Raw genomic sequence first — 22500 nt, forward strand, 5'->3', positions numbered from 1 at the left:
CAGCATCACAGGGCATCTCCTGACATTAAAATCTATCCTGATTTCTGTTGTTTTTCCCTCATCTCTGAGCCGCTGAGTGTGAGTGTGTGTGTGTGTGTGTGTGTGTGTGTGTGTGTGTGTGTGTGTGTGTCTCTCTCTCTTTTACACAAAAAACACATGTCAGTTGTTAAGGAAAATGTTATAAAACACTTCTTCAGTAAAGACTCAGAGAAGAGAAACACACAGAACTTCTTGCTAGCAAGGGCAGCCTCCACTCTAAGAGACTCCAGTGAGAGAACTGCCCCGGTCTTTATTTTATACTCCATTGAGCGTATGTGTGTGCGTGTGTGTGTGTGTGTGTGTGTGTGTGTGTGTGTGTGTGTGTGTGTGTGTGTGTGTGTGTGTTGACAGAGAGAGAGAGAGAGAGACAGAGAGAGAGAGAGAGAGAGAGAGAGGGAGAGATACAAAGGAATGTAATTCAAATTTTGCACTTCAGACCTTACTGTGTGTGTGTGTGTGTGTGTGTGTGTGTGTGTGTGTGTGTGTGTCTGTCTTTTACACAAAAAATGAACTTGCAACAACTTTAATATGGAATGTACTGGACTTCCAAGCTAGGCGCCCTCCTGTGGACGACAGGTGCAATTGATTGTCAAAAGCAGATATCTAACACCTTCTGACACTTTGTACCGCATTGAGCCAGCAGAGGGAGCCCCCCTGGTTCAATCCCAGTTGCACAGCAGTTGTGACCAGCTTCTGTCTGTGTGCTTTGGTGTGTGTGAGTGTGTGTGTGTGTGTGTGTTGACAGAGAGAGAGAGAGACAGAGAGAGAGAGAGAGAGAGAGAGAGAGAGAGAGAGAGGGAGAGATACAAAGGAATGTAATTCAAATTTTGCACTTCAGACCTTACAGTGTGTGTGTGTGTGTGTGTGTGTGTGTGTGTGTGTGTTGACAGAGAGCGAGAGAGAGAGAGAGAGAGAGAGAGGGAGAGATACAAAGGAATGTAATTCAAATTTTGCACTTCAGACCTTACAGTGTGTGTGTGTGTGTGTGTGTGTGTGTGTGTGTGTGTGTTGACAGAGAGAGAGAGAGAGAGAGAGAGAGAGAGAGGGAGAGATACAAAGGAATGTAATTCAAATTTTGCACTTCAGACCTTACAGTGTGTGTGTGTGTGTGTGTGTGTGTGTGTGTGTGTGTGTGTGTGTGTGTGTGTGTGTGTGTCTGTCTTTTACACAAAAAATGAACTTGCAACAACTTTAATATGGAATGTACTGGACTTCCCAGCTAGGCGCCCTCCTGTGGACGACAGGTGCAATCCCAGTTGCACAGCACTTGACCAGCTTCTGTGTGTGTGTGTGTGTGTGACAGACAGACAGACAGACAGACAGAGAGGGAGATTCAAAGCATCAGGACCAGGAGATGACACAGTGCTCCAAAGGCCTGGTTCTGCTGCCTCCTCCTCCACCCACCTGCTGCAGACGCTTCTGTGAAGGGAAACTGCTACATGTTATGTCACCGATCCCTGCCATGCTGCGTGTCTAACGACCCGGCAGGGCCTGCTGAGTACAGTGGTGGTGGAATCGGCCCGATCGGACACTCCTATCTGCCACTTTGACCTTTTTATTCCGTCAAATTTGGACCCATTTACACCAAGTCCAGAACCGTTGGTGCTATCGACATGGGGTCTTCACCAGCGCGTGCGGAGCGGCAGAAAATCCCCACGTAGACACCACTTTCATCCCTCTACGACACTTACTTTCCCAGTTATTCCATTTTATTCCGTCAAGCTCTGGCTAAATCCCCTTAACCTAACCAACCCTAATCATACCTGCATTTGTCCACTGGAGGGAGACAAAAACACCAAGCTCTGAGATTCAAATTTTGAACTGCAGACCTCACAGTGTCTGTGTGTGTGTGTGTGTGTGTGTGTGTGTGCGCTTTGGTGTGTGTGTGTGTGTGTGTGTGTGTGTGTGTGTGTGTGACAGAGAGAGAGAGAGAGAGAGAGTGACACTTGCTGTGTATTTAAGAAACAAACGCTCAAAGAAACCAAACAGAATGACACAGGCAGAAAGACACTGTTTTATTTTGGTAACCAATGATGCATTTCTTCTTCCCTTGTACAGTGCACCCTGAAGCCGTGTGTGGACCAGGAGATCAGCAGAACAGGAACCACAGAGCGTCAGCGGCAGACATCCAAGCTGCACAGGGCACACGCAGCACCAGGCAGAATTAATGACGTCCCTGATCCACAGCTCAAGCCCAGCCACCCGCTGCCTCCTCGCCGCCTCCTCCCGGGACCTTCAAGGACCACCCACCAGCCACTGGTACACATTCCAATCTTACACAATGGCCCCAGCATCACAGGGCATCTCCTGACATTAAAATCTATCCTGATTTCTGTTGTTTTTCCCTCATCTCTGAGCCGCTGAGTGTGAGTGTGTGTGTGTGTGTGTGTGTGTGTGTGTGTGTGTGTGTGTGTGTGTGTGTCTCTCTCTCTTTTACACAAAAAACACATGTCAGTTGTTAAGGAAAATGTTATAAAACACTTCTTCAGTAAAGACTCAGAGAAGAGAAACACACAGAACTTCTTGCTAGCAAGGGCAGCCTCCACTCTAAGAGACTCCAGTGAGAGAACTGCCCCGGTCTTTATTTTATACTCCATTGAGCGTATGTGTGTGCGTGTGTGTGTGTGTGTGTGTGTGTGTGTGTGTGTGTGTGTGTGTGTGTGTGTGTGTGTGTGTGTTGACAGAGAGAGAGAGACAGAGAGAGAGAGAGAGAGAGAGAGAGGGAGAGATACAAAGGAATGTAATTCAAATTTTGCACTTCAGACCTTACTGTGTGTGTGTGTGTGTGTGTGTGTGTGTGTGTGTGTGTGTGTGTGTCTGTCTTTTACACAAAAAATGCACTTGCAACAACTTTAATATGGAATGTACTGGACTTCCAAGCTAGGCGCCCTCCTGTGGACGACAGGTGCAATTGATTGTCAAAAGCAGATATCTAACACCTTCTGACACTTTGTACCGCATTGAGCCAGCAGAGGGAGCCCCCCTGGTTCAATCCCAGTTGCACAGCAGTTGTGACCAGCTTCTGTCTGTGTGCTTTGGTGTGTGTGAGTGTGTGTGTGTGTGTGTGTGTGTTGACAGAGAGAGAGAGAGACAGAGAGAGAGAGAGAGAGAGAGAGAGAGAGAGAGGGAGAGATACAAAGGAATGTAATTCAAATTTTGCACTTCAGACCTTACAGTGTGTGTGTGTGTGTGTGTGTGTGTGTGTGTGTGTGTTGACAGAGAGCGAGAGAGAGAGAGAGAGAGAGAGAGGGAGAGATACAAAGGAATGTAATTCAAATTTTGCACTTCAGACCTTACAGTGTGTGTGTGTGTGTGTGTGTGTGTGTGTGTGTGTTGACAGAGAGAGAGAGAGAGAGAGAGAGAGAGAGGGAGAGATACAAAGGAATGTAATTCAAATTTTGCACTTCAGACCTTACAGTGTGTGTGTGTGTGTGTGTGTGTGTGTGTGTGTGTGTGTGTGTGTGTCTGTCTTTTACACAAAAAATGCACTTGCAACAACTTTAATATGGAATGTACTGGACTTCCCAGCTAGGCGCCCTCCTGTGGACGACAGGTGCAATCCCAGTTGCACAGCACTTGACCAGCTTCTGTGTGTGTGTGTGTGTGACAGACAGACAGACAGACAGACAGAGAGGGAGATTCAAAGCATCAGGACCAGGAGATGACACAGTGCTCCAAAGGCCTGGTTCTGCTGCCTCCTCCTCCACCCACCTGCTGCAGACGCTTCTGTGAAGGGAAACTGCTACATGTTATGTCACCGATCCCTGCCATGCTGCGTGTCTAACGACCCGGCAGGGCCTGCTGAGTACAGTGGTGGTGGAATCGGCCCGATCGGACACTCCTATCTGCCACTTTGACCTTTTTATTCCGTCAAATTTGGACCCATTTACACCAAGTCCAGAACCGTTGGTGCTATCGACATGGGGTCTTCACCAGCGCGTGCGGAGCGGCAGAAAATCCCCACGTAGACACCACTTTCATCCCTCTACGACACTTACTTTCCCAGTTATTCCATTTTATTCCGTCAAGCTCTGGCTAAATCCCCTTAACCTAACCAACCCTAATCATACCTGCATTTGTCCACTGGAGGGAGACAAAAACACCAAGCTCTGAGATTCAAATTTTGAACTGCAGACCTCACAGTGTCTGTGTGTGTGTGTGTGTGTGTGTGTGTGTGTGTGTGTGTGTGTGTGACAGAGAGAGAGAGAGAGAGAGAGTGACACTTGCTGTGTATTTAAGAAACAAACGCTCAAAGAAACCAAACAGAATGACACAGGCAGAAAGACACTGTTTTATTTTGGTAACCAATGATGCATTTCTTCTTCCCTTGTACAGTGCACCCTGAAGCCGTGTGTGGACCAGGAGATCAGCAGAACAGGAACCACAGAGCGTCAGCGGCAGACATCCAAGCTGCACAGGGCACACGCAGCACCAGGCAGAATTAATGACGTCCCTGATCCACAGCTCAAGCCCAGCCACCCGCTGCCTCCTCGCCGCCTCCTCCCGGGACCTTCAAGGACCACCCACCAGCCACTGGTACACATTCCAATCTTACACAATGGCCCCAGCATCACAGGGCATCTCCTGACATTAAAATCTATCCTGATTTCTGTTGTTTTTCCCTCATCTCTGAGCCGCTGAGTGTGAGTGTGTGTGTGTGTGTGTGTGTGTGTGTGTGTGTGTGTGTGTGTGTGTCTCTCTCTCTTTTACACAAAAAACACATGTCAGTTGTTAAGGAAAATGTTATAAAACACTTCTTCAGTAAAGACTCAGAGAAGAGAAACACACAGAACTTCTTGCTAGCAAGGGCAGCCTCCACTCTAAGAGACTCCAGTGAGAGAACTGCCCCGGTCTTTATTTTATACTCCATTGAGCGTATGTGTGTGCGTGTGTGTGTGTGTGTGTGTGTGTGTGTGTGTGTGTGTGTGTGTGTGTGTGTGTGTGTGTGTGTTGACAGAGAGAGAGAGACAGAGAGAGAGAGAGAGAGAGAGAGAGGGAGAGATACAAAGGAATGTAATTCAAATTTTGCACTTCAGACCTTACTGTGTGTGTGTGTGTGTGTGTGTGTGTGTGTGTGTGTGTGTCTGTCTTTTACACAAAAAATGCACTTGCAACAACTTTAATATGGAATGTACTGGACTTCCAAGCTAGGCGCCCTCCTGTGGACGACAGGTGCAATTGATTGTCAAAAGCAGATATCTAACACCTTCTGACACTTTGTACCGCATTGAGCCAGCAGAGGGAGCCCCCCTGGTTCAATCCCAGTTGCACAGCAGTTGTGACCAGCTTCTGTCTGTGTGCTTTGGTGTGTGTGAGTGTGTGTGTGTGTGTGTGTGTGTTGACAGAGAGAGAGAGAGACAGAGAGAGAGAGAGAGAGAGAGAGAGAGAGAGAGGGAGAGATACAAAGGAATGTAATTCAAATTTTGCACTTCAGACCTTACAGTGTGTGTGTGTGTGTGTGTGTGTGTGTGTGTGTGTGTGTGTTGACAGAGAGCGAGAGAGAGAGAGAGAGAGAGAGAGGGAGAGATACAAAGGAATGTAATTCAAATTTTGCACTTCAGACCTTACAGTGTGTGTGTGTGTGTGTGTGTGTGTGTGTGTGTGTGTGTTGACAGAGAGAGAGAGAGAGAGAGAGAGAGAGAGGGAGAGATACAAAGGAATGTAATTCAAATTTTGCACTTCAGACCTTACAGTGTGTGTGTGTGTGTGTGTGTGTGTGTGTGTGTGTGTGTGTGTGTGTGTGTGTGTGTCTGTCTTTTACACAAAAAATGCACTTGCAACAACTTTAATATGGAATGTACTGGACTTCCCAGCTAGGCGCCCTCCTGTGGACGACAGGTGCAATCCCAGTTGCACAGCACTTGACCAGCTTCTGTGTGTGTGTGTGTGTGACAGACAGACAGACAGACAGACAGAGAGGGAGATTCAAAGCATCAGGACCAGGAGATGACACAGTGCTCCAAAGGCCTGGTTCTGCTGCCTCCTCCTCCACCCACCTGCTGCAGACGCTTCTGTGAAGGGAAACTGCTACATGTTATGTCACCGATCCCTGCCATGCTGCGTGTCTAACGACCCGGCAGGGCCTGCTGAGTACAGTGGTGGTGGAATCGGCCCGATCGGACACTCCTATCTGCCACTTTGACCTTTTTATTCCGTCAAATTTGGACCCATTTACACCAAGTCCAGAACCGTTGGTGCTATCGACATGGGGTCTTCACCAGCGCGTGCGGAGCGGCAGAAAATCCCCACGTAGACACCACTTTCATCCCTCTACGACACTTACTTTCCCAGTTATTCCATTTTATTCCGTCAAGCTCTGGCTAAATCCCCTTAACCTAACCAACCCTAATCATACCTGCATTTGTCCACTGGAGGGAGACAAAAACACCAAGCTCTGAGATTCAAATTTTGAACTGCAGACCTCACAGTGTCTGTGTGTGTGTGTGTGTGTGTGTGTGTGTGCGCTTTGGTGTGTGTGTGTGTGTGTGTGTGTGTGTGTGTGTGTGTGTGTGACAGAGAGAGAGAGAGAGAGAGAGTGACACTTGCTGTGTATTTAAGAAACAAACGCTCAAAGAAACCAAACAGAATGACACAGGCAGAAAGACACTGTTTTATTTTGGTAACCAATGATGCATTTCTTCTTCCCTTGTACAGTGCACCCTGAAGCCGTGTGTGGACCAGGAGATCAGCAGAACAGGAACCACAGAGCGTCAGCGGCAGACATCCAAGCTGCACAGGGCACACGCAGCACCAGGCAGAATTAATGACGTCCCTGATCCACAGCTCAAGCCCAGCCACCCGCTGCCTCCTCGCCGCCTCCTCCCGGGACCTTCAAGGACCACCCACCAGCCACTGGTACACATTCCAATCTTACACAATGGCCCCAGCATCACAGGGCATCTCCTGACATTAAAATCTATCCTGATTTCTGTTGTTTTTCCCTCATCTCTGAGCCGCTGAGTGTGAGTGTGTGTGTGTGTGTGTGTGTGTGTGTCTCTTTTACACAAAAAATACATGTGAGTGCACTTGCAACAACTTTTAATATGCAATGTACAGGACTTGCCAGCTAGGCGCCATCCTGTGGACCAAACATGCAATTGAAAGATGTTATTTTCGCCGGTATAACTCCTTCAGACACTTTGTACCGCATTGAGCCAGCAGAGGGAGCACCTCTTGTTCAATCCCAGTGGCACAGCAGCTGTACTACTCATTAACGGTGCTGTTTTTGACCATCCTTTGATGACACATTTGTGCTTGACAAAAACAGGAGCTGCCTCCTTATATTTGAGGTGACAACAACTGAGTTTGTACATGGCAAGGGGAATAACAGCAGAGGTAAAGACAGTGAAGATGTGATTGTGAGAAGGAAGCCAAGATTTAGTTGGAAGACAAGGTTACATTCTACATACTGTTGCTCAACTTTCTACTCTTACTATCTTTTTTGTTTGTTTTTAGTAGACTGCTCTTGTATTTTTATGCATCAGTTATGAGGTATAGAAAACTTTGAAGAACAAAAGAGCACGAGCACACAAGCTTGTATTGTTTTTGTTTTGTATTGGCACGGCAGTTTAAAAAAAAAAAAAGAAAAAAGGAAAAAAAAGAAAAAGATCCATCTGCGTATCTAATTAATGCTTTTTCAAATTAAGACATTTTGTTTTGTTTTTTCCTTTTTCTCAGTACTTGCCTGAACTGCATGGTGGTAAGAAGTAGTTTTTGGAGGAGTAAAGAAGGTTGTTGTTGGGCTGGTTAGCTTTGTCTGTCTTTGGAATTTTCTTACAGGACACCCAAGCATAACTGTAACATTTGGGGGCTTCGTCCGGTGGTCGAGAGAGGGAGTGTGGAGCAGGGAAATTATTTTACTGCTATTGTTAAATAATTGTCATCATTACCATTGCATTAATAATATAATCTGGAGTTTATATTGCATTCAGGGGTTAAACAGTGTCTCTTTCAGAAAGACTGAGTTGCAGGCTGACAGGAAGTTGTATGCAGAAGTGAAAGCAGGAAGTTATTTTGAGCAGCAGGCTAAGACGAGGCTTTAACAATGTAACAGATAGCTTTAAGAAGGCTTTAAGGTTTTATGCACACAGGTATTAAATTAACTTTGTATTCCAGGTGCAGTTATAACTATTTTATACATATTGCATATCTGTGCTTATTTGAGTTGATGTTCAGGTTCTTTAAAGGTCTTAAGCTTCAACTAGTGAGAGTGTCTAGATGATCCATGCTGAGGGAAAACTAGAACATAGAAGGAATTGCAATACATGCTTACAAAACACTTATATATCAGATCATTTTATATTAAGGTTTTAGTAGAGGTTCTTGGTTAAAACATTTATTTAGTAGAAGACATACACATAGTCTCAGTGAGCTTCTGGTCTGGTAAAAGGTCAGAAGTGCAACAGGTGAATTGAGAAAGAGCATTTGAGGACGAGACACAGATAGTAGGTGAAGAGGTGACACAAAGAGCATGTGAGGTCGTGACACACACACACATGAGTTAAATTTATTTAGAGGAGAGATTACTCATGTCTGGTTGTAACTGCAAAAGTGTCTCGGTAAAAGAGGAACCGTTCCTTGTTGTCTCGGCAAGAAAGAGGAACAAGACAAGAACTGAAAGGTAGACAGGAAGGGCTAGCCATGAAAATAGAAGATGATTTTCTGGGTGAAAAGTCATGATGGTGTTGATCTGATCTATGTATAAAATGTACCGGTGACGCATGAAGGGGCGTCAGTAAACAAACCCTGATGCTATAAAATATCTGTTCATGCTTTGATTAAGTCGAGGACTACTGGCTGTCTGCGTACAGAGTGTCTTCCCACACGTGTGTTCATTAAAATCATTGTTGGACCAAGATCCTCTGGACCATGGGTGGTGTGTACTCTCTTTCCTCAATTTTGAACCTTAACATTCTAGGCGCCATCCTGTGGACCAAACATGCAATTGAAAGATGTTATTTTCGCCGGTATAACTCCTTCAGACACTTTGTACCGCATTGAGCCAGCAGAGGGAGCACCTCTTGTTCAATCCCAGTGGCACAGCAGCTGCTCTGCTTCTGTGTGTGTGTGTGTGTGTGTGTGTGTGTGTGTGTGTGTGTGACAGAGAGACAGACAGAGAGAGAGAGAGAGAGAGACACTTGCTGTGTATTTAAAAAACAAGCGCTCAAACAAACCAAAGAGAACGACAGAGGCAGAAAGACACTGTTTTTTTTGTGGTAACCCATGAGGTCTTGCTATCGAATTGTACAGTGCATCCTGAAGCAAGGCCGAGCAGATGACATAGTGCTCCACAGGCCTGCTTCTGGTGCCTGCTCCTGTACCAACCTGCTGCAGAAACAGAAAAAGACAAGAAGTCACGTAAGATAAAACAAAGAAAATAATGTAAATACACACGGAAAGGATTTAAAGGAAGGGGGTGCCATAAACAAAAGTACAGTGAACAAAGGACGGGATGTCAAAAAAGACAGGGGGTGCCATAAAAAGATAAAGAGACAATCCTAATAAATGTATCTGACTCCAGCAATTTGCACTAAAATTTCTAGAAAGCTGGTTTTCTTTCTCCTGCTCGCCTTGTCTGAATATGGAGTAAACACAGAAAGACAAGAAAAAACAAGGGGAAAACAAAGAGAAAAATAGTAAGAAAACTAAAGATATGAAAGACAAGAAGTCACGTAAAATAGAAAGAAAAGCAGAAAAAGAAAAAGACAAGAAGTCAGAAAAAGAAAAGGACAAGCAGTCAACTTAAAAAAGCCCAAGTGGGAGGAGCTAACAAGAGTATAAAAGGCCAAGAGAGGCAAACAGAAAACAGAGAGACAAAGACAAGACACACTGGGTCGGCCTGAAGAAGGCAAAAACATGCCGAAACGTCGCGAACGGCCCAGTGAATGCTAAATGTGCACTAAAACCCTAGATATGGGCAATTTTTTGAACCAGGGCAGGGACACCACCACCCGGCCCCATCGATGGCCCGTGCACCTCAGGCTACCAGCTTGCTGGTGGCCTGATTCTTTTCTTAACACCTAACCAGCCAGTGCCTCGTGGGGTTGGGGGTGCCCCTGCCCTCTATCTTACCCTAACCCTAACCACAGGGGGGTCCCTAACACAAAAAACGAAGACAAGAAGTCACGTAAGAAAGAAAAACAAGTAGAAAAAGAAAAAGACAAGAAGTCACGTACAAGAAAGAAAGATAAGCAGAAAAAGCAAAAGACAAGAAGTCACGTACAAGAGAGAAAGACAAGTAGTCAGAAAAAGAAAAAGACAAGAAGTCACGTACAAGAAAGAAAGATAAACAGAAACAGAAAAAGACAAGAAGTCACGTAAGATAAAACAAAGAAAATAATGTAAATACACACGGAAAGGATTTAAAGGAAGGGGGTGCCATAAACAAAAGTACAGTGAACAAAGGACGGGATGTCAAAAAAGACAGGGGGTGCCATAAAAAGATAAAGAGACAATCCTAATAAATGCTTCTGGCGTAGGATCTTGGTGCGGCCGTTTGCCTGGTAGGTGTGTTTGGCTATGATGGCAGCCTTGGGCACAACAATGCGGGAGCAGGTGTTCTCAAACTTCGCATTGATGCAGATCTCTTCGCCTTCACAGAATCCACGCCGGTCAATTTTTGCATTCAATGACACCTGACCGTCAGGGATGAACATGCAGGTGACTTTCTTCTCGGAGGGTCAGCGCTCGTTTGCATGTATTAGCTCTAGAATTGCCACAGTTATCCAAGTAACGGATGAGCGATCAAAGGAACCATAACTGATTTAATGAGCCATTCACAGTTTCACTGTACCGGCCGCGTGTACTTAGACCTGCATGGCTTAATCTTTGAGACAAGCATATGCTACTGGCAGGATCAACCAGGTAGCCCCTCAGGCGGCGGCAGCGGCGCGCACGCACGCGCTCGCTCGCTCGCTCGGGGCTACTGAGCCCTGTCGACCAGGGCGAGGCTTTCCGGATGCACGTGTGGACCGGGGCGAGGGTTCGAGAAACCGTGTTTGCCGGACGGGGCCCCGTCGCCCTCGCGGGGTGGGCAAACTCTGGGTTTGCCTACCCACTCTGCGACGAGGCCCGCCGTGGTATGACCACCGGGACGGACCGGGCGTCTCGGTCTCGCTACCGAGCGATCGCGTCTGGCGGGGGGGGGGAAGCGTGGGGAGGACAGGGCGGGGTCCGAGAACCACCACCCCCTTCGACCTTCGCGCTGTAACCCCCGGCCAGCGCTAGAGGCGAGCCTGCGGGCCGGAGGAGCTGACCGCCCGAAGGCGCCGGCGAAGGTGCCGGGCCCGGCGGCAGCCCTCTGATGGCAGGCCACGTTTGCCAGTCGATCGGGGTGGGAGGGCACAACCCTAGAAAAAAACTTACCTGTTAAAATAAAGCCTGTATAAAGGAAAGAAAAAACTTACCTGTTAAAATAAAGCCTGTATAAAGGAAAGAAACAAAAAGGAAAACACTTATTCACCTGGGCTCGACTGAAGAAGGCACTTCTATGCCGAAACGTCTCGCGATAGCCCATTAGCTCTCAAACCCAAGACATGGGTAATTTTTGGAACCGCCGGGCAGGGTCTCCACCTCCCGGCCCCCATTGATGGACAGTGCAGTCAGGCCCTTGGTGGCCTGTTATCACCTAAACCCTAACCCCCTAACCAGACCCCCCTCCCCTCCGGCGGCCGGACATGCTGAAGTGTATCCCCCTGTGGCGCTGCAACCGCCACGTCGAGTCGGTGGACAAGCGGCATTGCAACTTGCAGACGGTTCCTGATGAAATATTTCGATACAGCCGCAGTTTGGAGGAGCTTCTCCTTGATGCCAATCAACTCAAAGAGCTACCAAAGCCTTTCTTCAGACTACTGAACCTCCGGAAACTTGGCCTGAGCGACAATGAGATCCAGAGACTCCCGCCTGAGGTGGCTAACTTCATGCAACTGGTGGAATTGGACATCTCCAGGAACGATATTTCTGAGATCCCAGAGAGCATTAAGTTTTGCAGGGCCTTGGAGATTGCAGACTTCAGTGGAAACCCCCTCTCCAGATTGCCGGATGGTTTCACTGAACTCCGAGCGCTCGCTCACCTGGCCCTCAATGATGTGTCATTACAGATGTTGCCCAATGACATTGGAAATTTGGCCAACCTGGTGACGTTGGAGCTCAGGGAGAACCTGTTGAAGTCTCTGCCCATGTCGCTCTCTTTCCTGGTGAAACTGGAACAGCTGGACCTGGGCAGCAATGAACTGGAAGTTTTGCCGGATACCCTCGGCGCTCTCCCCAACCTAAGGGAGCTGTGGCTGGACCGTAACCAATTGTCCTCATTACCACCAGAGCTGGGAAACCTTCGTAGGTTGGTGTGTCTGGATGTGTCGGAGAATCGTCTGGAGGAGCTCCCGTCAGAGCTGAATGGCCTCCTGGCTCTCACAGACCTGCTGCTCACACAGAACCTGCTGGAGGTCGTCCCGGACAGCATAGGGTCTCTGAAACAGCTGTCCATCCTGAAGGTGGACCAGAACAGACTGACCCATCTGACTGATTCAATAGGCGAGTGTGAAAACCTCACAGAACTTGTCCTGACGGAGATAAGAAAGATCTAACCCAAGACATGGGTAATTTTTGGACCCGCTGGGCAGGGTCTCCACCTCCCGGCCCCCATTGATGGACAGTGCACTCAGGCCCCTGAAAGGGTGGCCTGCTATCACCATAATCCTAACCAGCCCGTGCCTCGTGGGGGTGGGAGATGCCCCTGCCTGGCCCTAAAACCCTAACCCTAACCAGGGGGGGGTTACAAGAAGTGCAGAGCTAGAACTAGTGTGGCTCCACTACACAGTCAGGACTGTAAAGTTAAGAAACCACTAATTCAGACTCAGGCCTTATATTTACTGTTCTTTGTGTCAGGACAAGAAGTGAAAAGTTGTTGGGTGGAAAAAGGAATGAATGAATACATGACTTTTGCACACAGATCTCATTAACACACAAAACACATCCCATCTGAGGCCAGACAAATGTGGACTGTGAAGGCTCTCTATTGCACATTTAACTGTTGTCAAAGTAACAGCTGAAAAAAATATATTTTGCTGTACCACTAGTGTAAAAAGTGAAATTAAAAAAGGAAAAAAGAAGAAGAAGAAAGGCAACCATTCAGTAGTTCTTGCCCTTTAAGGCTAATCAAAAATGGTGGAAATGTGCTTTTCCTCTCACACTTGACTTGTTGTAGTATGTTTGAATATGAGAAAATCATTAAAAAAAAGTTTTTGGGAGATGCAAAATCCATAAAAAAAAGGAGTAAAAAAAGCCTAAGTAAAAGGAAGAAAAATTAAAAGAAATGCTTACCTGCAATACCTGAAGAAAAAGGAGAGAAAAAAGTTAGAAAAAAGTGCTTACCTGCAAACCCTAAATAAAAGGAATTAAAGAAATGCTTACCTGCAACCCTAAAGGAAAAAACCTGTATAAAAGGAAGAAAAAAGTGCTTACCTGCAAAAACCTAAGTAAAAGGAATGTAAAAACTTAAATAAATGGCGGTGAAAATTAAAAGAAATACTTACCTGTAAAACCTGTATAAAAGGGAGAGAAAAACACTTACCTGCAACCAGTACTGACCTGAGCCAGCCTGAGGAAGGCACTACGATGCCGAAACGTCGCGATGGCTCATTGCAGATCGAACCCAAGACATGGGTAATTTTTGGACCCGCTGGGCAGGGTCTCCACCTCCCGGCCCCCATTGATGGACAGTGCACTCAGGCCCCTGAAAGGGTGGCCTGCTATCACCATAATCCTAACCCCCTAACCAGACCCCCCTCCCCTCCGGCGGCCGGACATGCTGAAGTGTATCCCCCTGTGGCGCTGCAACCGCCACGTCGAGTCGGTGGACAAGCGGCATTGCAACTTGCAGACGGTTCCTGATGAAATATTTCGATACAGCCGCAGTTTGGAGGAGCTTCTCCTTGATGCCAATCAACTCAAAGAGCTACCAAAGCCTTTCTTCAGACTACTGAACCTCCGGAAACTTGGCCTGAGCGACAATGAGATCCAGAGACTCCCGCCTGAGGTGGCTAACTTCATGCAACTGGTGGAATTGGACATCTCCAGGAACGATATTTCTGAGATCCCAGAGAGCATTAAGTTTTGCAGGGCCTTGGAGATTGCAGACTTCAGTGGAAACCCCCTCTCCAGATTGCCGGATGGTTTCACTGAACTCCGAGCGCTCGCTCACCTGGCCCTCAATGATGTGTCATTACAGATGTTGCCCAATGACATTGGAAATTTGGCCAACCTGGTGACGTTGGAGCTCAGGGAGAACCTGTTGAAGTCTCTGCCCACGTCGCTCTCTTTCCTGGTGAAACTGGAACAGCTGGACCTGGGCAGCAATGAACTGGAAGTTTTGCCGGATACCCTCGGCGCTCTCCCCAACCTAAGGGAGCTGTGGCTGGACCGTAACCAGTTGTCCTCATTACCACCAGAGCTGGGAAACCTTCGTAGGTTGGTGTGTCTGGATGTGTCGGAGAATCGTCTGGAGGAGCTCCCGTCAGAGCTGAATGGCCTCCTGGCTCTCACAGACCTGCTGCTCACACAGAACCTGCTGGAGGTCGTCCCGGACAGCATAGGGTCTCTGAAACAGCTGTCCATCCTGAAGGTGGACCAGAACAGACTGACCCATCTGACTGATTCAATAGGCGAGTGTGAAAACCTCACAGAACTTGTCCTGACGGAGATAAGAAAGATCTAACCCAAGACATGGGTAATTTTTGGACCTGCTGGGCAGGGTCTCCACCTCCCGGCCCCCATTGATGGACAGTGCACTCAGGCCCCTGGTGGCCTGCTATCACCATAATCCTAACCCAGGAGGGAAGGACCGCGCATTCCTCGGTCCCCCCCAGGGGGGACGGGGCCGTAACCAACGCCCTAACCCTAATGATGCGGGTGTCCGCGCTGAAGCTTCTGGGTCTGGGCTGCGCCAAGGTGGAGTACGCTAAAGGCAAGCAGCGGTGCCGACAGGAGGCCGAGTACCTCAGACATGAAACGGTCCTGCGGCTGCAAGACCAGCCCACAGACTCTGACGGCTCTGTGGTGTTGAGACCTGGCAACAAGTACGAGTACACGTTTGGATTCGAGCTCCCTCAGCAAGGGCAACTGGTGTCGTCATACAAGGGGAAGTTCGGCTACGTCCAGTACTGTGTCAAAGCCCTGATGGAGAGGCCGCAGCAGCCCGTGCTAGAGTGCAAGAAATGTTTCGAGGTGGAGGAGCCACTGGATGTCAACACCCCAGACCTGCTGTCTCCAGCAGGTGGCATGAAGCAGAAGAAAGTCACCTGCATGTTCATCCCTGACGGTCCCTGGGTACTGGAAGGCTGGTGCGTTCATAAAGATGGGACTGTGAGGCGGAGGAGGAGTTCAACGGCAATGCTCGCATGCTGCCGGTCGGCTGAAGTCCACCAGTGGGAACCGTGGAACTGTGGTCCACCTGTTAAGGACCAAACTTGAAAACAGGCAGAAGGTCTGAACTCCAGAGGAGGTTGGATGGAGAAGTAAAGGCACGAGTGTGGAGGTGGACTGAAATGTTGGTCGTTTGTTATGTCAGCTGCCTTCAACCTGCTTCATCGCTTATGAGTCTTCCTGCTCGTGCTCCTCAGACCAGAGATGTTGAGGCCCGATGGCACAGTGATATGCTGCATTTCTGAATAAGCTGCCCTTTCCAGAGACTCTCCATTTACAGCCACTATGACTTTGTTACTGGGCCGAGCACTGGCCTGCTGTGGCACCGTGGCTTTTTCTCATTGCACTCCAAGACTGTATTTTTACAGGACTACTCAAAAGGAAACATCCTTTTACCAGTCCACTCAGTTTGCATCGCTGTTACGAAATTGTTGGGAACACTGTTGCTTTTCAGAATCACAGCATGTAAATTTCTTCCTTAAATGTCAGTAGTGTTACCAGTGTTTGAAAAAAGTCCTTTATTCCTATATTGTTGCTTTTGACTCTCCTACTGCCCAGAAGACTCTGTTCAACTGAACAATGTTTTTGATGTGGAGATATGCAACTTCCACCAGTCACCACAGCTTGGTGACTGGTGCTAATTACTGCGAGTGCCGTCCATACCACACGCTCTCGATGGAACGCACTTTATCTGAGGATCCTTGTATCTGATCTGCAGTTGTCCCAGGCAACATTTCATTTAAGAGTTCCACTTCTGTGAATTCACAACTTCTGTTCTTTCAGGGCGCAGGGAAATCACTGTTAATGACTCATTTGTGAGAAAATATGTTTGTAATACGCTCTTGATACGTGCAGATGTTTTTGTATGAAAGCCGAGGGGAGAATATAAAAGGCGGAGCTCACACAGGAGCTCATTTTCCACTCGGCACTCGATGAGAGCACATCTCTGCCAGTCCAACTGTTGCCAGCTAACCTAGCTTACAGTTTTCTGTGTGCCACACCTGAAGAAGACCGTGTACGGTCGAAACGTTGTGTTTTTTGTGTTTATTTTTAAATAAACAGTTTTTTTTGGCACACCTTCTTTTGTTGTTTACTGTTTTTACGTGACTTTTTCCTTTCCACATTTTGGAAAGCGTTTTTTGTTCACATTAAAATTAAATAAATATTTTTTGAAGCACATTTAATTTTTTTTGGAAAAAAGAAAAGAAGAAAAAAATTCTGGACGCCATGGACGACGGCTGGACGGTGGTATGCTATGGCCGCCGCCGCCAACGTGACCGCCAAGTCTTCTGGGACGGGTACGGAGGGCCGCAGGGAGGGATGGACCGTGCACGCTCCTTTTCCTTTCGGAGAAGGGATTATCTTCCCCACCCTAACCCATTTTAGTCCTTCCTCAAATGAGAAGACGTAAAAGATGGAGCTTCATATTTTAGAGCACAGCTTGAAAGTGGCGAGTATAGAGAAAGAAGGGATCCAGATTTGCACTCACGGATTAATAAAACTCGCCTTCCTGGCCTCCAAAACAAGATGCAAGTTTTTCAGTTTGACAGAGACTCCAGAGGACTATACCATCATCGTCGACGAGGAAGGATTTAAAGAGCTGCCCCAGTCGGAGCACATCAGCGTTGCCGACGCCACGTGGGTGGCCCTTAACGTGGTGTCAGGAGGTAGCAACACATCCACTTCACAACCCATAGGAGTCACCAAAATCGCTAAATCAGTCATCGCACCACTGGCCGACCACAACATTTCTGTTTTCATGCTGTCGACGTATCAGACGGACTTCATCCTGGTTCGAGAGCGAGACCTCCCGATGGTCATGCACACTCTGTCTTCCGAATTCACTTTGTTTCGAGTGGTCAACGGGGAGACTGTTGCTGCTCACAATCTGGGGGTGACCAATGGCTTTGTGAAACCAAAACTAGTGCCCCGTCCTATCATTCACCCCTTATCCAGTCATAAGAAACAGAAAACGTACAAGTTGTGAAATAAGAAAAAGAAAAACGTACAAGTTGAGAAATGGAAGAAACACGTAAAAGCCGTAGAACTGGAAAGGACAAATGAGAAGGGGGTGCCAGAGAGGAAAAATACAGGACGGGATGTCAATAAAGCAGGGGGTGCCATTTAAAAATTAAAAATATAAACAGAATGAAAAAGTTAAAGAAAGAATAAGAAAAAGAAAACGTACAAGTTGAGAAATAAGAAAAGAAAACGTACAAGTTGAGAAATATAAGAAAGTTAAAGAACAAACAGAGAAACAGAAATATAAAGAAAAGAAAGAAAACAGAAAGCCCAAAGTGGGTGGAGACAGAGAGTATATAAAAGCCGAGACAGGCAAGAAACAGAAACAGAAGACACGTTGGGCCAGCTTGAAAAAGGCACAAATACGCCGAAACGTCGCGAAGGCCCAACGATGCGCATTGGCCAATTATCACCCTATATGGGCAATTTTTTGAACGGGGGACGTCTGCCCACTTCATTCGTCGTGAGCGTGCCTCCAAGGGGGTCCAGCGGCTGCTGGGTCCCCTTTCTCTTTCCTCATCCCTAACCAACCCTAATCATACCTGCATTTGTCCACTGGAGGGAGACAAAAACACCAAGCTCTGAGATTCAAATTTTGAACTGCAGACCTCACAGTGTCTGTGTGTGTGTGTGTGTGTGTGTGTGTGTGTGTGTGTGTGTGTGTGTGTGCGTGCTTTGGTGTGTGTGTGTGTGCTTTGGTGTGTGTGTGTGTGTGTGTGTGTGTGTGTGACAGAGAGAGAGAGAGAGAGTGACACTTGCTGTGTATTTAAGAAACAAACGCTCAAAGAAACCAAACAGAATGACACAGGCAGAAAGACACTGTTTTATTTGTGGTAACCAATGATGCATTTCTTATCCCCTTGTACAGGGCCTTTTATGACAGGAACAGGAACCACAGAGCGTCAGCGGCAGACATCCAAGCTGCACAGGGCACACGCAGCACCAGGCAGAATTAATGACGTCCCTGATCCACAGCTCAAGCCCAGCCACCCGCTGCCTCCTCGCCGCCTCCTCCCGGGACCTTCAAGGACCACCCACCAGCCACTGGTACACATTCCAATCTTACACAATGGCCCCAGCATCACAGGGCATCTCCTGACATTAAAATCTATCCTGATTTCTGTTGTTTTTCCCTCATCTCTGAGCCGCTGAGTGTGAGTGTGTGTGTGTGTGTGTGTGTGTGTGTGTGTGTGTGTGTGTGTGTCTCTCTCTCTTTTACACAAAAAACACATGTCAGTTGTTAAGGAAAATGTTATAAAACACTTCTTCAGTAAAGACTCAGAGAAGAGAAACACACAGAACTTCTTGCTAGCAAGGGCAGCCTCCACTCTAAGAGACTCCAGTGAGAGAACTGCCCCGGTCTTTATTTTATACTCCATTGAGCGTGTGTGTGTGTGTGTGTGTGTGTGTGTGTGTGTGTGTGTGTGTGTGTGTGTTGACAGAGAGAGAGAGAGAGAGAGACAGAGAGAGAGAGAGAGAGGGAGAGAGAGAGGGAGAGATACAAAGGAATGTAATTCAAATTTTGCACTTCAGACCTTACAGTGTGTGTGTGTGTGTGTGTGTGTGTGTGTGTGACAGAGAGACAGACAGAGAGAGAGAGAGAGAGACACTTGCTGTGGATTTAAAAATTTTAAAAAACACACAGAAAACCCAAAGAGAAAAAGAGGCACACAAGTCGATTTGTACCGCATTGAGTTGCAAAGCAGCTGACCAGCGTGTGTGTGTGTGTGTGTGTGTGTGTGTGTGTGTGTGTTGACAGAGAGAGAGAGAGAGAGAGAGAGAGACAGAGTGAGAGAGAGGGAGAGATACAAAGGAATGTAATTCAAATTTTGCACTTCAGACCTTACAGTGTGAGTGTGTGTGTGTGTGTGTGTGTGTGTGTGTGTGTGTGTCTCTTTTACACAAAAAATGCACTTGCAACAACTTTAATATGGAATGTACTGGACTTCCCAGCTAGGCGCCCTCCTGTGGACGACAGGTGCAATCCCAGTTGCACAGCACTTGACCAGCTTCTGTGTGTGTGTGTGTGTGTGTGTGTGTGTGTGTGTGTGTGTGTGTGTGTGTGTGTGACAGACAGACAGACAGAGAGGGAGATTCAAAGCATCAGGACCAGGAGATGACACAGTGCTCCAAAGGCCTGGTTCTGCTGCCTCCTCCTCCACCCACCTGCTGCAGACGCTTCTGTGAAGGGAAACTGCTACATGTTATGTCACCAATCCCTGCCATGCTGCGTGTCTAACGACCCGGCAGGGCCTGCTGAGTACAGTGGTGGTGGACCCAGGCCCTCTGCACCTTCCTTTCTCCGATTGGGACCGTTTTGTCCCATCCTTTTTGGTCCGATTCGCCATATCTCCAGAACCGAAGAAGCCATCGGCGTGGCCTCTTCGCCACAGCGTCCGGCACCCACCAAAACCCCCACCTAGACACCAACCTAACCCCTAATTATTGCTAGTTATTTTAATTTTTACCTGTCGTCTTGTGTTCCAGTCGGTCGCAGCAGCAGTGTGTTACCAGTCGCCAATACTCTCCTCTTTAGTTTGAGAAGTCTCCTTTTGTATTAACTATGCTTTTCCAAAAACGTCTATCTTTGTGTACACGTTGAATGAATGTTAATGGGAGACCAGTTCTTTGGGGGGTTTTTTTGGGGTTTTTTTGTGGACAATCCTTGTCAGTGTTGGAGGAGGACTGTGAAGGACGACCGTTTTGCTCTCCCTGACATTTCGTATTAATGCTGGTCAAGAACAAAAATGAGAATGACACTGCTGGAAGTTATCACATCACTATAGTTTCTTTTAATAAGCACTTTTTAAAACTTTATATATTTATAATGCAAGGTAGCTAATGAGTAGACATACTGAGTTTGTGGGTCTCGTCTTTATGACATGTTTAAAAAAAAAAAAAGAGAGAGAGAAAAAGATTTGACTGTTTGTCCTCAAACTTTCAGACTCTGCTTTTGTTTCCCCAGCCCCGATTTCTGAGTGAAGGTACGCGTTTCAGGATATTTCATTGAAATATTGCTCTAATATTTTCAGTTTAGTTCTGGCACAAGGCACACAACACAGACACACTGAGCTCGGCCTGAAGAAGGCGAAGGAACGCCGAAACGTCGCGAAGAGCTCAGTAGATGCGCGTAAACCCAAGATGGGCAATTTTTTTGAACTGGGGCAGGGGTACCACCATCCTGTCCCACGGTGGAGAGTGCATCTCAAGGAACCGGCGATTGCTGGTTCCCTGATCTTTTTTCAACACCCTAACCCTTTACCACAGACGTGGAGTGAGGACCCGCTGTTCACTTTCAGTCAGTACACTGAAAATGAGTTTCATCAGACTAACCACAAATGTACGACAGTCAAGAACTTCTGCAGCTCTGAGCCAAGTTTCCTAAACAGTCTGCAGTATGAGGAGGACGAGGGATTATCTTCCACAACCTAACAGTGTACAGTGACTGATCAGGCAGTACAGTTTTAGGAACCTTTTTAACTGAGGCAGGATGGCATTTTGGTTTTTAATCAGAATCTACCCTTCAGCCAGAATTCATTTAAAGAGCTGTGGGAACATCTACCTGTGACTGAATCTCTGTCCGTCAGTTTGGACACTACCTCAACCGTGAACAGCATTGTTTTTATACTTGGATCTGTTGTGCCAAAGTAGGTAGTTTCCCCTGTGCTGGGAGCACGCAGGAAGTACTGATGTTTTCATTTTGTGAAAAAGTGAAAAATTAGTATCGTTACATTACCATTCAGTTTGAGGGTTACAACAGAAAATTATGTTATATATATATATATATATATATATATATATATATATATATATATATATATATATATATATATATTTATTTATTGGAAAAGCCGACGTAGGACAGTTTTCCAATTTCATTGTACTACTGTACTATGTATGACTGTGAAATGACAATAAAGAGTTATCTTATCTTTTCTCATCTCACGGGGTATCAGATGGGATTATTTTAATAAAACATTAACATTTTGGCTGATAACTATTTTTATTCTCCTGTAACTTTACTCTAAAAAGAGCTAAATCCTCTAAAGTTTCAGGAGTAATGCGTCATAATAAGAAGTGTTTGTGAATGAAAAATCAGCAATGTGAGATACTGTTTGTCCGTGATTTACACAGGGGGAACAAATTGTGGCAGGATCAGCCTGATATTATTTGTATCCCACTATAACTTCGTTGTATAAAGAGCTAACTTCTCAAAAATGTCAGGAGTAGTTAGTCATTATGAGAAGTGTTTGTAAACTAAAAATCAACAATGTGGGATACTGTTTGTCCGTGATTTGGACAGTCCAGCGTGTGCTCCGGACGCAGGGGAAACAAATTCTGTCGGGGATACCTAGTTTGGCAGGACACCTGTCCGAGTATCAGGTGAACTGAACTTATGGTAAGAAGTTATGACCTGCAGTCTATCTGGGTCAGATATAAACCAATTTTAGGTGGAGTTTATTTTTGTTATGCTGACTTTTTACAGTCAGTTACAATACCTAGCTAGCATGATGGAGTTTCCATACAGCTGGGCGGGTGCTTTGATGTTACTGATACCATAGTGAACTGTATTTTATTCATAAGGTTAGTTAGTAGAGTTGCCTGTAAAAAAGACGGAATCAACCCTCATTCAGAGAAAATATCACGCGTTTTGTATTAAGGTGAAAAGGAACACAGTTTGTCCCGGACTTCAGCTAGAATGGAAAAAAAGACACAAAGCTAGATTTATTCTGTCTTTACGCTGTCAGCTGCCTCTTCTCCTCTCATTCTCCCCCCTCTCGCTCCTGTTGCTACTTCAACGGCTTTTCTCGTGTTTATTTATCGCCCACTTTGCGCCAGAAAGAAGAAACCAGCGGATGTTGCGCTAAACAAGAGCAGCACGTTTAAGCTTGATCAGCTGCTGTTAGAATTTGGAATTTGATATTACTTTCTAGTATCAGCTGATGTTTGCTGGAGCCACAGCTGTAAAAGCTGCTGCTCATGATGGTTTGTATATCTGGTGAGAGGGAAACATGAAGA

General features: G+C 46.6%; 3 protein-coding genes and 2 pseudogenes across 3 annotated transcripts in view; all 5 read left to right on the forward strand.

Annotated features, from left to right (window-relative positions):
• LOC146697869 (uncharacterized) overlaps nucleotides 1-6999 on the forward strand; it is a 19341-nt gene extending 12342 nt beyond the window's left edge. Inside the window, exons 8-10 of the mRNA XM_085474254.1 lie at nucleotides 2098-2298; nucleotides 4375-4575; nucleotides 6694-6999. Coding sequence (XP_085330380.1) covers nucleotides 2098-2298; nucleotides 4375-4575; nucleotides 6694-6999 — 708 coding nt within the window. The remainder of the gene's footprint in view (nucleotides 1-2097; nucleotides 2299-4374; nucleotides 4576-6693) is intronic.
• A 2177-nt stretch (nucleotides 7000-9176) lies between these two features.
• LOC146697870 (uncharacterized) lies at nucleotides 9177-12623 on the forward strand. The gene has a single exon (XM_085476659.1). It carries the CDS (start codon nucleotides 11715-11717, stop codon nucleotides 12621-12623), a length of 909 nt encoding a protein of 302 aa, XP_085332785.1. The 5' UTR covers nucleotides 9177-11714.
• A 1220-nt stretch (nucleotides 12624-13843) lies between these two features.
• Nucleotides 13844-15956, forward strand: LOC146697871 (uncharacterized). Its single transcript, XM_085476658.1, has one exon. The coding sequence runs from the start codon at nucleotides 13844-13846 to the stop codon at nucleotides 14750-14752; it is 909 nt and encodes a 302-aa protein (XP_085332784.1). The 3' UTR covers nucleotides 14753-15956.
• Nucleotides 14941-15507, forward strand: LOC146697872 (thioredoxin-interacting protein pseudogene; annotated as a pseudogene).
• Nucleotides 15957-16596: 640 nt separating the features above from the next.
• Nucleotides 16597-18086, forward strand: LOC146697873 (cytosolic arginine sensor for mTORC1 subunit 2 pseudogene; annotated as a pseudogene).
• Nucleotides 18087-22500: the final 4414 nt, after the last annotated feature.

This window comes from Copadichromis virginalis, linkage group LG12, assembly GCF_057382275.1.
Source record: "Copadichromis virginalis isolate Kocher_CV1m ecotype Utaka linkage group LG12, C_Virginalis_male_GT1.1, whole genome shotgun sequence".
In the NCBI taxonomy this organism is placed as follows: Eukaryota; Metazoa; Chordata; class Actinopteri; order Cichliformes; family Cichlidae; genus Copadichromis; species Copadichromis virginalis.